General features: G+C 40.5%; 1 protein-coding gene across 1 annotated transcript in view; it reads right to left on the reverse strand.

Annotated features, from left to right (window-relative positions):
- The window catches only part of LOC124122166 (mRNA-decapping enzyme 1B-like), a 169,429-nt gene that overhangs the window by 13,924 nt on the left and 141,792 nt on the right, over window positions 1–13,713 (reverse strand). The window contains exons 5-8 of the mRNA XM_046485292.2: window positions 8,362–8,551; window positions 7,466–7,607; window positions 3,219–3,390; window positions 1,802–2,204 (exon numbers count right to left, since the gene is read on the reverse strand). Coding sequence (XP_046341248.1) covers window positions 1,802–2,204; window positions 3,219–3,390; window positions 7,466–7,607; window positions 8,362–8,551 — 907 coding nt within the window. The remainder of the gene's footprint in view (window positions 1–1,801; window positions 2,205–3,218; window positions 3,391–7,465; window positions 7,608–8,361; window positions 8,552–13,713) is intronic.

Here is a 13,713-nt window from a genome sequence, read left to right on the forward strand (position 1 = left end):
GCAATGTATCAGTTTATACCATTATGGTTATTTGGTTTGTTGTTTTACGCTGCACTCAGCAATATTCCAGCTATATGACGGCAGTCTGTAAATAATCTAGTCTGGACCAGAAAATCCAGTGATTTACATCATGAACATCGATCCATGCAATTGGAATCGATGACATGCATCAACCAAATCAGCGAGTCTGACCACCCGATCCCGTTAGTCGCCTTTTACGACGAGCACAGTCGCCTTTAAAGGCAAGCATGGGTTGCTGAAGACCTATTCTACCCCTATACCGTATACTATTATGAGACAAATGATGAAAGGAATAGTGAGTGAGCTGGGTATTTATTCCAGTCACATCCTGGCACAGTTAAACCAAGAATGGGCTTCACATATTGCACCCATGTGAGGAATTGAACACGGGACACCTGCGGGATTAGCCAATGCTTAACCACGAAGCTACTGAACCACCCTAAAACAGAACTAGAAAAGCGTGTTTTGTACAGTCGACTGTACTGGTATTTTAGGCCACTAAACAGAAATTGATAAATTTGACCACATATGACCTTCAGGCTAGTATCAGATAACAATGAACGAGTCAACTGTGCAGAGTTACTTCCCTTTGAACAGATTTTTCACATTTTGTACACTGAAGAACATATAATAGCAAATTGAGAAGCAAACTTTTAAAATAAAGATAGCTTTCAGTCAGTGTATCCATGATTGTGAAATAATATTCTGAGAATAGTGTCTGTGTGTCTGGTGGGATGTAGTTAAGCTCAAGGAAAAGGATGACACCTGCCAACCTGAAAGTTCACAAGTGAGGCACCACTGTCATGCAGCCTTCTTCAGCTTCACATTCATTGTAAACATATTTCATACAATAATATATTTATCAGAGACTTTTAATTCATAAGTGCAATCATAGAATAAATGTCCTCAGTGATTGTTGATGTTATGGTGACTGTCAGTATATTTGCCCTTATTTCATGACCTTCCAAGTGGAATGTCCTCCAACAGAAGTATTGTAACAATATTCTACAGGAATTATGTTTCAGTGTAACCCCCATATTTTATTCTCTAAATGCTACTGTCGAACCCAGTCGAAAGGCACATAGTCGAAGCACACACCCAAATGAAACTAGCAATAACTGTTTAACGAGAAGGCTTGCGTATATTTTAAGTTTTGTATGGTATGCATAAATGCTCAGCTTGCAAAATATCAAAATTGTCAGTAGTTTATTTACCTAAATAAGACGTTGCGAGTTTAAAAATGATCTGCCAAATTTAAAAAGATTCCTAGATGAAACGCAAACCAAATTCAATAATGTAATTCAGGTAAGTTATGTGAAAAAATATTTCTTCAACTGGCCCTTGTTTAATGAAGCACCAACTGTTTGAAATTGTCCACCCTCTTTACAGTGCCTAATGCTAAACAATTCAGCAGGCTAGAGGTTAACAGTCCTATGACATCATAAAACAAGGTTACAATGCAGTGACATCATAGTTTAAAGAGTTGCTATGCTACAAGGTTCCACTATATGAGTGAGTGAGTGAGTGAGTGAGTGAGTGAGTGAGTGAGTGAGTGAGCGAGCGAGCATGTCTGTAATATGGGAGGAGTGAGTGAGTATGGTTTTACGCCGCTTTTAGCAATATTCCAGCAATATCACGGCGGGGGACACCGGAAATGGGCTTCACACATTGTACCCATGTCGGGAATCGAACCCGGGTCTTCGGCGTGACGAGCAAACGCTTTAACCACTAGGCTACCCGACCGCTGTAATATGGGAGGAAAGCATGAAGGTGTTCTTACCAGAGTAGATGGCAGCATGGATGCACTATGTGCCAGTCCTGTCCCCCCCTGCTCAATGTCACTGGGTTTCAGCAGAGGGGCGTCGCCGGCCATGGTGACATCACAGGACTTGGCCCCTGGCTGTGCGGCACCCCCAGGACCGTGGTGCTTGGAGGCCCCGGGGACCAGCAGCTGATGAAGCCCTGCCATGAGGGGCTTGTGAAGGAGGGGGTCCTGCATGGGGATGGGGGACGTGCCGTCGGGTTTCAGGGAGTCGCAACCTTCTGATCTTGGTCTCTCGTGGATGTTGTGGCTGATCTGCTGACGCTCGATCTCCTCCACTGTCTGTCCCGTAGAGATGAGTTTCTGCAGCATCGGGGGAAGCTTGTCCTTGTGAGATTCTGTCTCCACCATTGAGATTGACCTGCAACACAAACACATGAACTGTGAACCACACAGAGGCATAGCTGACAACACTTTTGCTAAATTGTTTGATAGGCAGTTCTTAGTAGTTGACGGATCACAAAATAGACACAATTTATGCATAACAACTTCTTTATTTACTGTAGGCGATGTTTCGGTATAGATCCTTATACCGTTGTCAAGCAAGGCTAAATAAAGAAGTTGTTATCCATAAATTGCGTCTACTTTGTCACTACTTATGTTAATCGGTGATATACACCAGAGTTTAGTAACAACCTACATATTACCTTAATAAAATGCTAATCTCTGAAATAGGACTAAAATATAGATCATTTGCCCATGCTGTCCAAACATCTAATTTAAATGTAAAAATGTGGGTCATAAAATTGTTCCTTTGTATGAGTTGAAATATCATAGTATCTGAAAAAAGAGTGAATGCCTCTTAAACTTGTTTTCTCAAAACCAGTATTTATCACTGTGCATGGAGTATCTGTGAGTATATACCAATAGAAAGAAATAAGGGAACAGCCATGAAGGCGAGGTGAGGCGAGGTGAAATGGGGTTTAACGTCGCATGAAAGAAGTGAGATTTTTCCCAGCTCACGTATGATCATGATGTCTGGAAGCAAGGTACTATTAGTTGCACATCTAATTATGGATAGTTGACAGTGAAGAAGACTTCTGTTGAAAATCTGAAGACTTTAGAGTGTAACGTGATGACAGCCAAAATGCAGGATTTATGGCAATGATGAATAAGAGGTTTTGTATTTGAAGGAATTACTAACATTTCCTTGGTGACATATTCATAGAGAGGAATCGATGTTTATAATACCGCAGTTAAATATATTCAACAATATTTCTTGGTTTTCCTCATTACTTTCCATCAGTCCAGTATGGATTAATTAAAAGATTTTCAATCTGCTGCATCTCCTCAAACTCTTAGTTGAGCCCTATGTTACTATACAACCCACTTAAAAAGAAAAATCCCTATATCATTTTAAAATAAAATAATTTACCTTTGTAACACTGAAGGCTTGGTGACATCTGGAAGTTCAGCCGTAGAGGCGTCCACCATCCCTCCCCGGTGTTGGCTAATACTGGCCTTACGGAACAACGCCTCCAATGTCATTGGCCCAGAAGAATCAGGTGCAGGCTGGGATAAGTTTCCCGACACAATTGCAGGCATTTCTGAAGGAGAAGGATTAACTTAAAAGTTGTGAATTGAGGTTCAATGTCGTGTTCAAGATTACTTCACCTATCTCCGTCGTGCATGCACTTGTGTGTGTGTCGGCTTGTACTAGTCCGGACTTACGCTGGTTTCATAGTGCTAGCACATTCAGACATATTCGAGACGAAAAGTTCTTGCTTAACGTCCTTAATGCCGGTCGGGTAGCCTAGTGGTTAAAGCGTTCGCTTGTCACGCCGAAGACCCGGGTTCGAATCCCGACATGGGTACAATGTGTGAAGCCCATTTCTGGTGTCCCCCGCCGTGATAATGCTGGAATATTGCTAAAAGTGGCGTAAAACTATACTCACTCACTAATGCTGAGCACTAGTGAGGAACTCAGGGTAACAGCAAAGCACAATTTTTTAAAACATATTTTGGTTTGACAAGGCCAGCAGTTCAAACCATAGACATTCAGCTCTCCTGGCAGATGCTCAATCACAGAGGTGGAGAGAGAGAGAGAGAGAGAAAATTCATAAAGTTTAAGTGTACATGTATTATATATTTTGGAATAACAGGGGCTTATTTTCTTTTCAACAATATAATGCTGTGGGTACATGCATCTAATACAAACAACATTTTATGTGCGGCAGAAAATAACCATTTCGCGTTCTTGATGATTTGAACATAGATCCTGAAACCACAGCATAAGGGCATGAAGGGAGTCCACAGCCACCAAGAGTTGCTTCCCTTAGGTTCAGTTCCCTCTCCATTATCTGTACAGGCAACTCCCAACATGTATCAGATGTTCTCATGATGACTTTCTACTTTGTTAATGAATGCTTCAGGCCAATTTGCAGGCTTTGCACGTTTGAATCAATCATTGGCTTTTAAACTGCACTTGGCATTAGACTATTAGTGGTGGTTATCGCCCTGAGTATACATATCAATAATTCAGGCACTGTCAAATTGATTCATATTCGATCATAAGTGGAGATAATAAGATTTACGAAAGCAGCATTTTTAAAAATAAATACTTGCTTCCTCTGTGTTGCAGCATCAAATCAGCTATTTTAAGAGGTGATTAAACACATTATTGAGATTTGAAACCTTTGAATGTATTTAATATTACATTTTTTTGCACAAACCAAAGGACACTTACCAAGTAAACCTGTTCATGTCGTAAATCTATGGAGATTTTTAACTCAAAAGATTTACAATTCATTGACATCGAGTAATTACCTCCAGTTTGGTTTGACTAAGATCAGATGAAGCTCATTTTGAATTTCACAAGACTTTTATCTCGAATATTAAAATGATGATCATGGCATTTTTCAAAATTCCCACACAAACATAAATCAATCATGTTAATCATCTTTCCAATGTACTTCAGTACACATCTGCATTGCACAATGTCATCATGATTTATTTGGGATGTTCAATTAGTATGCCCTACTTGCCTGACCAATGAAAATACATTTGGAAAAAATAATTTAGTTGCCCTCGGTAAAGTAGGAGAATCGGCGGTATTACATTTGAAACTTAGAAGATGCCGTTGTGTGCTTGTCAACTGAAGATAAAAGTACCTGACTAGTCATTTTTCTATTCTCAGTGAGTGAGTGAGTGAGTGAGTTTGATTTTACGCCGCTTTTAGCAATATTCCAGCAATATCACGATGGGGGACACCAGAAATGGGCTTCACACATTATACCCATGTCGGGAATCGAACCCGGGTCTTTGGCGTGACGAGTGAACGCTTTAACCACTAGGCTACCCGACCGCCCATTTCTATTCTGAACATCTCCCATTAGCTCTTGCTCAAGTTGAGAAAGTTTTGTTGTAATTAAAGTCTTCTTCTTTCCTCCCATTAGGCAGGGCAAGTTGAAAATAATGGCTGGGTAAATAGAATTTGTTAGTTTGCAGTTTGGTATTTGAACATCCCTGATTTATTGGTATATTCTTTGTGACAATATTACACTGAAGTACATGGCAGGATGAAAACTATGGTATCAATAATTAATGTTGAATTAATGCTGCAACAGTTTGGACAACTACTGTAGTGGGAATGAAATAACCTAAAGTGCTGACAAATGAATTGAGTTTGTATCATTTCATGGCTGCGATGCTACCTGGGAATGCCAGCTGTGGTTACAGGCTGGGGGGGATACAAAATATTTCATGGTTTTTTTTTTCTTTTCTGTCACACCTTCGACTCTTTTATTGTTTTATTTGCACAACCTGTGGAGATTCCTGGTTAGAACACGTCCCAATGCTGGTTGCAAGAGGTGACTAATGGATGGGGTGGTCAGGCTCACTGACTTGGTTGACCCGTGAAGCCCCAGGTAGAATAGGTCTCCAGCAACCCATGCTTGCCGTAAAGGCAACTATGCTTGAAGAGGCGATTAACGGGATCAGGTGGTCAGGCTCGCCGACTTGGTTGACCCGTGAAGACCCAGGTAGAATAGGTCTCCAGCAACCCATGCTTGCCGTAAAGGCAACTATGCTTGAAGAGGCGATTAACGGGATCAGGTGGTCAGGCTCGCTGACTTGGTTGACAGCGTGTCAATGTACCCCAACGTCATTACCCGTTGCTTATATTATCAATCACTGGATTGTCTGGTCCAGACTTTATTATTTACAGCTGGTCATCATACAGCTGGAATATTGCCGAGTGCGGTGTTTAACAACAAACTCACACACACGCACACATACTTCTAGCTGCAGACAAAACAAATTTTGTGGACAATAGATCACTGCAAAACATGTGCTTGTGTCAGCTATTCAGAAGTAAACAACCATGTTTGAAGGATGGGAAAACGGAACTGTTAAAGCTTTGGCAACATCACAAGTCGAATGTTCGAAATAAGCCCTGTCTGAAGGCCAATGGCCAGTAGATCTCGTGACGGACCCGTACCTTCATATTTGCTTGGGTCCTGATGGCCTGCAGTAAATTTACATGTTGATGTATCAGAATAAGCTGCAGTTTCTTATATGAGGGCCTGGAGAGTTTAGTCAGGGCCTACAGCTTCTGAAGTCCGTGGGTCCTGATGGCGGCCTTGCAATTTGTTTATTTCAAACACTGGTCACAACAGGTCACAAGTTGTTGCAGTGCACAAAGAGGGTAAGGGGACATGCTTCTATTGTTTAGAAAAGAGTTATCCCCCTTTGAGATGAAAAAAGTGCCCATTGATTATGGGACAGCAACTTTCACATATGGAATTGCTTGATTTGATATAAGATGCACTGGAAACATGAATACTTCATATAAGCATCTCTCATTCAGATGGAATCTGCACACACACTTATTCTTTGGATGCACAAGAATGTTCACAACCTTATCGTTTACAACATATTGTAACTGATTCCTGATTTGCCATTTGCAAACCTTCACAGTCAACAATATTGTTCGTATCAAAAACAGTAACACTGTACACAAATACAACAATGTACCCTCGCAATGCAAACACAATATTCAGATTAAAACATCACCGTAAATTGATTTGAATTAAGAAGCAAATTAATTATGAATCCCATGCTGTTAGAACCTTCCACATAGCGTAAGTGCTGCTGGCCATGTTTGTTGACTTATTTCCGTGGGGACAACAGGAAAAGGCTTGCAACGTGTAAGTAATGCAGTATTCATGTCCCTCACACTGCATGTGACCAGTGTTTAGCGTGGTCCAAGCTCGCACTGCTGTTTGTTATAACACTATAAGTGAGTACAGCATGAGGGCTTGTTGGATTGTTTGTTGCTTAACGCTGCACTCAGCAATATTCCAGCCAACTGACGGAGGCCTGTAAATAATGGAGTCTGGACCAGACAATCTAGTAATACATATTGTGAACAATGATCCACGCCGCCGGGGTACAATGACATGCTATCAATCAAGTCATGGAGTCTGAGTGAGTGAGTGAGTGAGTGAGTGAGTGAGTGAGTGAGTGAGTGAGTGAGAGAGTGAGTGAGAGAGAGAGAGAGAGAGTAATGGGTTGCAAAACTCAAGATATTCTCAACGAAACTCTCCAAATGGTGCGAGGGTTGTATGACTCCAACATTATAATTGTTATGTGAGTCACTGAATGCGTGGTTGAAGAGCACACCTTCTGAGGGAGACCCGTCCAAGCTGAACTTGACTGGCGTGGGACGGACGAGGTTGACATTGCTGGTGGGGGCGACAGTGGTGATGTGGTCAGTCATTGGGCGTGGCTTCTCCTCCTTTGTGGGGCCTGGTGCTCCTTTGGCCTGTTGACGAGGATGGAAACATATGATATGATGGAAACTATTACTACTGGAGGCTGTCAAGATACTTCAGATGCAGAGTCTGGAGCTCCTGCACTTCCAAAAGACATCAACTGAGACAGCTACTGCATTGTTGCTATCTGTGGAACTAGTTTGCATATGTATGTTTTCTATGTTAGTTAAGACAACCTAAACAATACAGAACAACCTTAGCGCTTCGACTGTCGTAAGTCTATGTTAAGGTATGGGTATTAGCTCAAAGATCGCTTTGTACAACGGCACCCTGGACAATAATGATTGGGGTAATTATTAGGGGTAACTATAGGGGCTATTTTCACTACTGCATTGCAAAAGTACCTCACACTATTGCAATAGTATTGCGATAGTACTAAACCAACTTTCAGGCTTGATAATGATATTAATCAATGCAATAGAAATGAATAAAGTATTTATGAATAAAGTGAAGTTGGCTATTTTCCTACCCGGCGCCACACAATCCAAAGGGAAGTATCTTTAGTAACAAAGTTGTCGTAATTGATGCTAATCAATACAAGGCAGGTTTGAATTTTGACTGTTTACTGATACATAGTTTATGCTTTACCTATAACTTATTGCGCCTATTAAAACAATGGATTGTTATGCACACTATTGACAATACTACTGGCGTTTCCTATTCCTATCGATATAGTACAACTGGAGGGCAAGCAATAGGAATACATCGATAGTTGGATACATCGTTACACTCCTAATTACTTACCTTGACATATTCACTCTGAGCCTTGGTCAACATCTGCATAATGTCCACCTGGCCTTCACCTGGCTGGGTCCCAGGTGGCTTGTCTCGACCAATCATTTGCTTCGTAAGGTCAACTGGTTCTGGTGCCTTCTGAACTGGTGCTGGGACCTTGATGCTCTGGTCGGCCTTGCTCACTGCTACATGAAGAAATCTGCAAGAAAGGGAACACTTAACTCACTATCCTCTGTTAGGGAAAGATATCAACATGTTTGTCTCTCATGTATATTTGAATTAACTTGCCGGAACCTTTGCAGCAGCCAAGGTATCTTTGCATTTCGGTTTTTTTAGGGGAGAATGATGTGTACGTTAGCAACTGCCTCTCTGGCTTGGGTTTCAGATGTGTTCCAGATACATGTAACAGGTGGTCTGGGTGGAGCGACATGACAACTGGAGTTTGTTTGTTATTTAAAGCTGCACTCAGCAATATTTCAGCTATATGACAGTGGTCTTTAAATAATCAAGTCTGGACAGACAATCCACTCACTGTTATTGACATGAGCATAGAATATGCAATTGGGATACAATGACATGCATCAACCAAGCCAGTGAGCCTGACCACCAGATCCTGATGGGTTGCTAAAGACCTATTGCACCCAGGCCCTACACAAGACAACAGGTGTAAAGAAATGTTCCTTCTCCAGATTCAGGACTAAAATCTGTGGCAGTAAGACAGCAAAGGGGTTCTGTGTTTTTTGTCTTATTGGGCCACAACCAAAAAGGGTTCTATATCTTGAATTAGAAGCATACATACCATGAAAATATCAAGACTAACAAAATACAAAAAAAGAACAACTCTAGATTATGTGGTACAGCACATATATCTAATTATTTACCAATAGAAGATGGTCTTTAACAATGATTGGGTTATAATGTTTTTTATCAACTGGTTTTACATTAAGAGCAGGTCTAGCATGCCAATAAACATAAACTTGGGAGGGGTAACAGCTTGGTGAAGCCAGCCATGCATCAGGATCTACAAGCTTGAGGAGAAGATGAGAGAGCATGACCAGGAAGGGTGTGATGAACTGGACAACAGAGTCTATCCTCATACCATTACACATCAACTAGAGCACAGGAGGCGTTCAGTTGTTTAAGAAAGTGGTCAAGGTGTTCTCCTGTTGTCAACACTTACTCATAAAATTGTGTCTACCTTGTAATCCGTCAACTTCTAAGTAATGACTATCAAACAATTTAAAAAAGTAGTGTAATTAAGTAAATATGCATTAGATTAGGTTTCATTTTTCAGAATTTTTTAACTTGTCCTTGATATTGGCCTTAGACACAATTTTGACAGAGCGTTTTTTCATTGCTTTTAACAGTACTAATCTTGGATTCAAACCCACTATCATCAGATTATATGTACAGTGAATCGTGACATGACAAAAGGATGCATCTATGTACAGTGAATCCTGACATGACAAAAGGATGCATCTATGTACAGAGAATCCTGACATGACAAAAGGATGCATCTATGTACAGAGAATCCTGACATGACAAAAGGATGCATCTATGTACAGAGAATCCTGACATGACAAATGGATGCATCTATGTACAGTGAATCCTTACATGACAAAAGGATGCATCTATGTACAGTGAATCTTGACATGACAAAAGGATGCATCTATGTACAGTGAATCCTGACATGACAAAAGGATGCATCTATGTACAGTGAATCCTGCCATGACAAAAGGATGCATCTATGTACAGAGAATCCTGACATGACAAAAGGATGCATCTATGTACAGAGAATCCTGACATGACAAAAGGATGCATCTATGTACAGTGAATCTTGACATGACAAAAGGATGCATCTATGTACAGTGAATCTTGACATGACAAAAGGATGCATCTATGCACAGTGAATCCTGACATGAAAAAAGGATGCATCTACGTACAGTGAATCCTGACATAACAAAAGGATGCATCTATGTACAGTGAATCCTGACATGACAAAAGGATGCATCTATGAACAGTGAATCTTGACATGACAAAAGGATGCATCTATGTACAGTGAATCCTGCCATGACAAAAGGATGTATCTATGTACAGAGAATCTTGACATGACAAAAGGATGCATCTATGTACAGTGAATCCTGACATGACAAAAGGATGTATCTATGTACAGAGAATCTTGACATGACAAAAGGATGCATCTATGTACAGTGAATCCTGACATGACAAAAGGATGCATCTATGTACAGAGAATCCTGACATGACAAAAGGATGCATCTATGTAAAGAGAATCCTGACATGACAAAAGGATGTATCTATGTACAGAGAATCTTGACATGACAAAAGGATGCATCTATGTACAGTGAATCCTGACATGACAAAAGGATGCATCTATGTACAGAGAATCCTGACATGACAAAAGGATGCATCTATGTAAAGAGAATCCTGACATGACAAAAGGATGTATCTATGTACAGAGAATCTTGACATGACAAAAGGATGCATCTATGTACAGTGAATCCTGACATGACAAAAGGATGCATCTATGTACAGAGAATCCTTACATGACAAAAGGATGCATCTACGTACAGTGAATCCTGATATGACAAAAGGATGCATCTATGTACAGAGAATCCTGACATGACAAAAGGATGCATCTATGTACAGTGAATCGTGACATGACAAAAGGATGCATCTATGTACAGTGAATCTTGACATGACAAAAGGATGCATCTATGTACAGTGAATCTTGACATGACAAAAGGATGCATCTATGTACAGAGAATCCTGACATGACAAATGGATGCATCTATGTACAGTGAATCCTTACATGACAAAAGGATGCATCTATGCACAGTGAATCCTGACATGACAAAAGGATGCATCTATGTACAGAGAATCCTGACATGACAAAAGGATGCATCTATGTACAGTGAATCCTGACATGACAAAAGGATGCATCTATGTACAGTGAATCTTGACATGACAAAAGGATGCATCTATGTACAGTGAATCTTGACATGACAAAAGGATGCATCTATGTACAGAGAATCCTGACATGACAAATGGATGCATCTATGTACAGTGAATCCTTACATGACAAAAGGATGCATCTATGCACAGTGAATCCTGACATGACAAAAGGATGCATCTATGTACAGAGAATCCTGACATGACAAAAGGATGCATCTATGTACAGTGAATCCTGTCATGACAAAAGGAAGGATGCATCTATGCACAGTGAATCCTGACATGACAAAAGGATGCATCTATGTACAGTGAATCCTGTCATGACAAAAGGAAGGATGCATCTATGTACAGTGAATCCTGACATGACAAAAGGAAGGATGCATCTATGCACAGTGAATCCTGACATGACAAAAGGATGCATCTATGTACAGAGATTCCTGTCATGACAAAAGGATGCATCTATGTACAGTGAATCCTGACATGACAAAAGGAAGGATGCATCTATGCACAGTGAATCCTGACATGACAAAAGGATGCATCTATGCACAGTGATTCCTGTCATGACAAAAGGATGCATCTATGTACAGTGAATCCTGTCATGACAAAAGGAAGGATGCATCTATGCACAGTGAATCCTGACATGACAAAAGGATGCATCTACGTACAGTGAATCCTGACATAACAAAAGGATGCATCTATGTACAGTGAATCCTGACATGACAAAAGGATGCATCTATGTACAGTGAATCCTGACATGACAAAAGGATGCATCTATGTACAGTGAATCCTGTCATGACAAAAGGATGCATCTATGTACAGTGAATCCTGTCATGACAAAAGGAAGGATGCATCTATGCACAGTGAATCCTGACATGAAAAAAGGATGCATCTACGTACAGTGAATCCTGACATAACAAAAGGATGCATCTATGTACAGTGAATCCTGACATGACAAAAGGATGCATCTATGTACAGTGAATCCTGACATGACAAAAGGATGCATCTATGTACAGTGAATCCTGACATGACAAAAGGATGCATTTATGTACAGTGAATCCTGACATGACAAAAGGATGCATCTATGTACAGTGAATCGTGACATGACAAAAGGATGCATCTATGTACAGTGAATCCTGCCATGACAAAATGATGTATCTATGTACAGAGAATCTTGACATGACAAAAGGATGCATCTATGTACAGTGAATCCTGACATGACAAAAGGATGTATCTATGTACAGAGAATCTTGACATGACAAAAGGATGCATCTATGTACAGTGAATCCTGACATGACAAAAGGATGCATCTATGTACAGAGAATCCTGACATGACAAAAGGATGCATCTATGTAAAGAGAATCCTGACATGACAAAAGGATGTATCTATGTACAGAGAATCTTGACATGACAAAAGGATGCATCTATGTACAGTGAATCCTGACATGACAAAAGGATGTATCTCTGTACAGTGAATCCTGACATAACAAAAGGATGCATCTACGTACAGTGAATCCTGACATGACAAAAGGATGTATCTATGTACAGAGAATCTTGACATGACAAAAGGATGCATCTATGTACAGTGAATCCTGACATAACAAAAGGATGCATCTACGTACAGTGAATCCTTACATAACAAAAGGATGCATCTACGTACAGTGAATCCTGACATGACAAATGGATGTATCTCTGTACAGTGAATCCTGACACCTAAGATGAAGGCTAAGATTGCTTGTGGATGAAAGCTAAGATTGCTTGTGGATCAGAGCTAAGATTGCTTATGGATCAGAGCCAAGATTGCTTGTTATTCAAGGCTAAGATCAATTGCAGATCAAGGTTGCAACTGCTCAAGGTATTTAAGTTTGACTTAGATTTAGGCTAAGATTGCTTGTGGACGAAAGCTAAAACTGTGGATTAGGTTAAGATTGTGTGGGTCAAGACCATGCAGTTTTTTGTAGTAAGGAGGCAAACCAGTGACATCTATCCCTGCCATCAGAATATAACGTCCAACACAGCGATACCAAAAACAGTGGACTATCTCTTGCTTCTATACAAAGTGGAACACCTCCTCCACTACACTGATCTCTCCCATCTTAATATTTACACATCTCACATCTCGGCTTAACCATGTTCCTATATACATCCCTTTACCTTCTTGGATCCCTGGGATTCCAGCATCTTCAAGATAATGACCTGGAGTTCCAATCTCAAAATAGTACATATTTTTGTATAGATTACATTCAGCTGGTGTGAGTAGCGGTACCTTCACACTGATCATGAGAGGTGAATGGGACTAGCGCTGACATTTAGGAGTTTCCGACCAGAGGTCAAGATCGACTGACCCTCTCAGCTGTGAGAATCTAGTTCCATACTGCCCTCTTCAACCAAAGA

Source organism: Haliotis rufescens, unplaced genomic scaffold (assembly GCF_023055435.1).
Source record: "Haliotis rufescens isolate VD_foot unplaced genomic scaffold, xgHalRufe1.0.p SCAF_16, whole genome shotgun sequence".
NCBI lineage: Eukaryota > Metazoa > Mollusca > Gastropoda > Lepetellida > Haliotidae > Haliotis > Haliotis rufescens.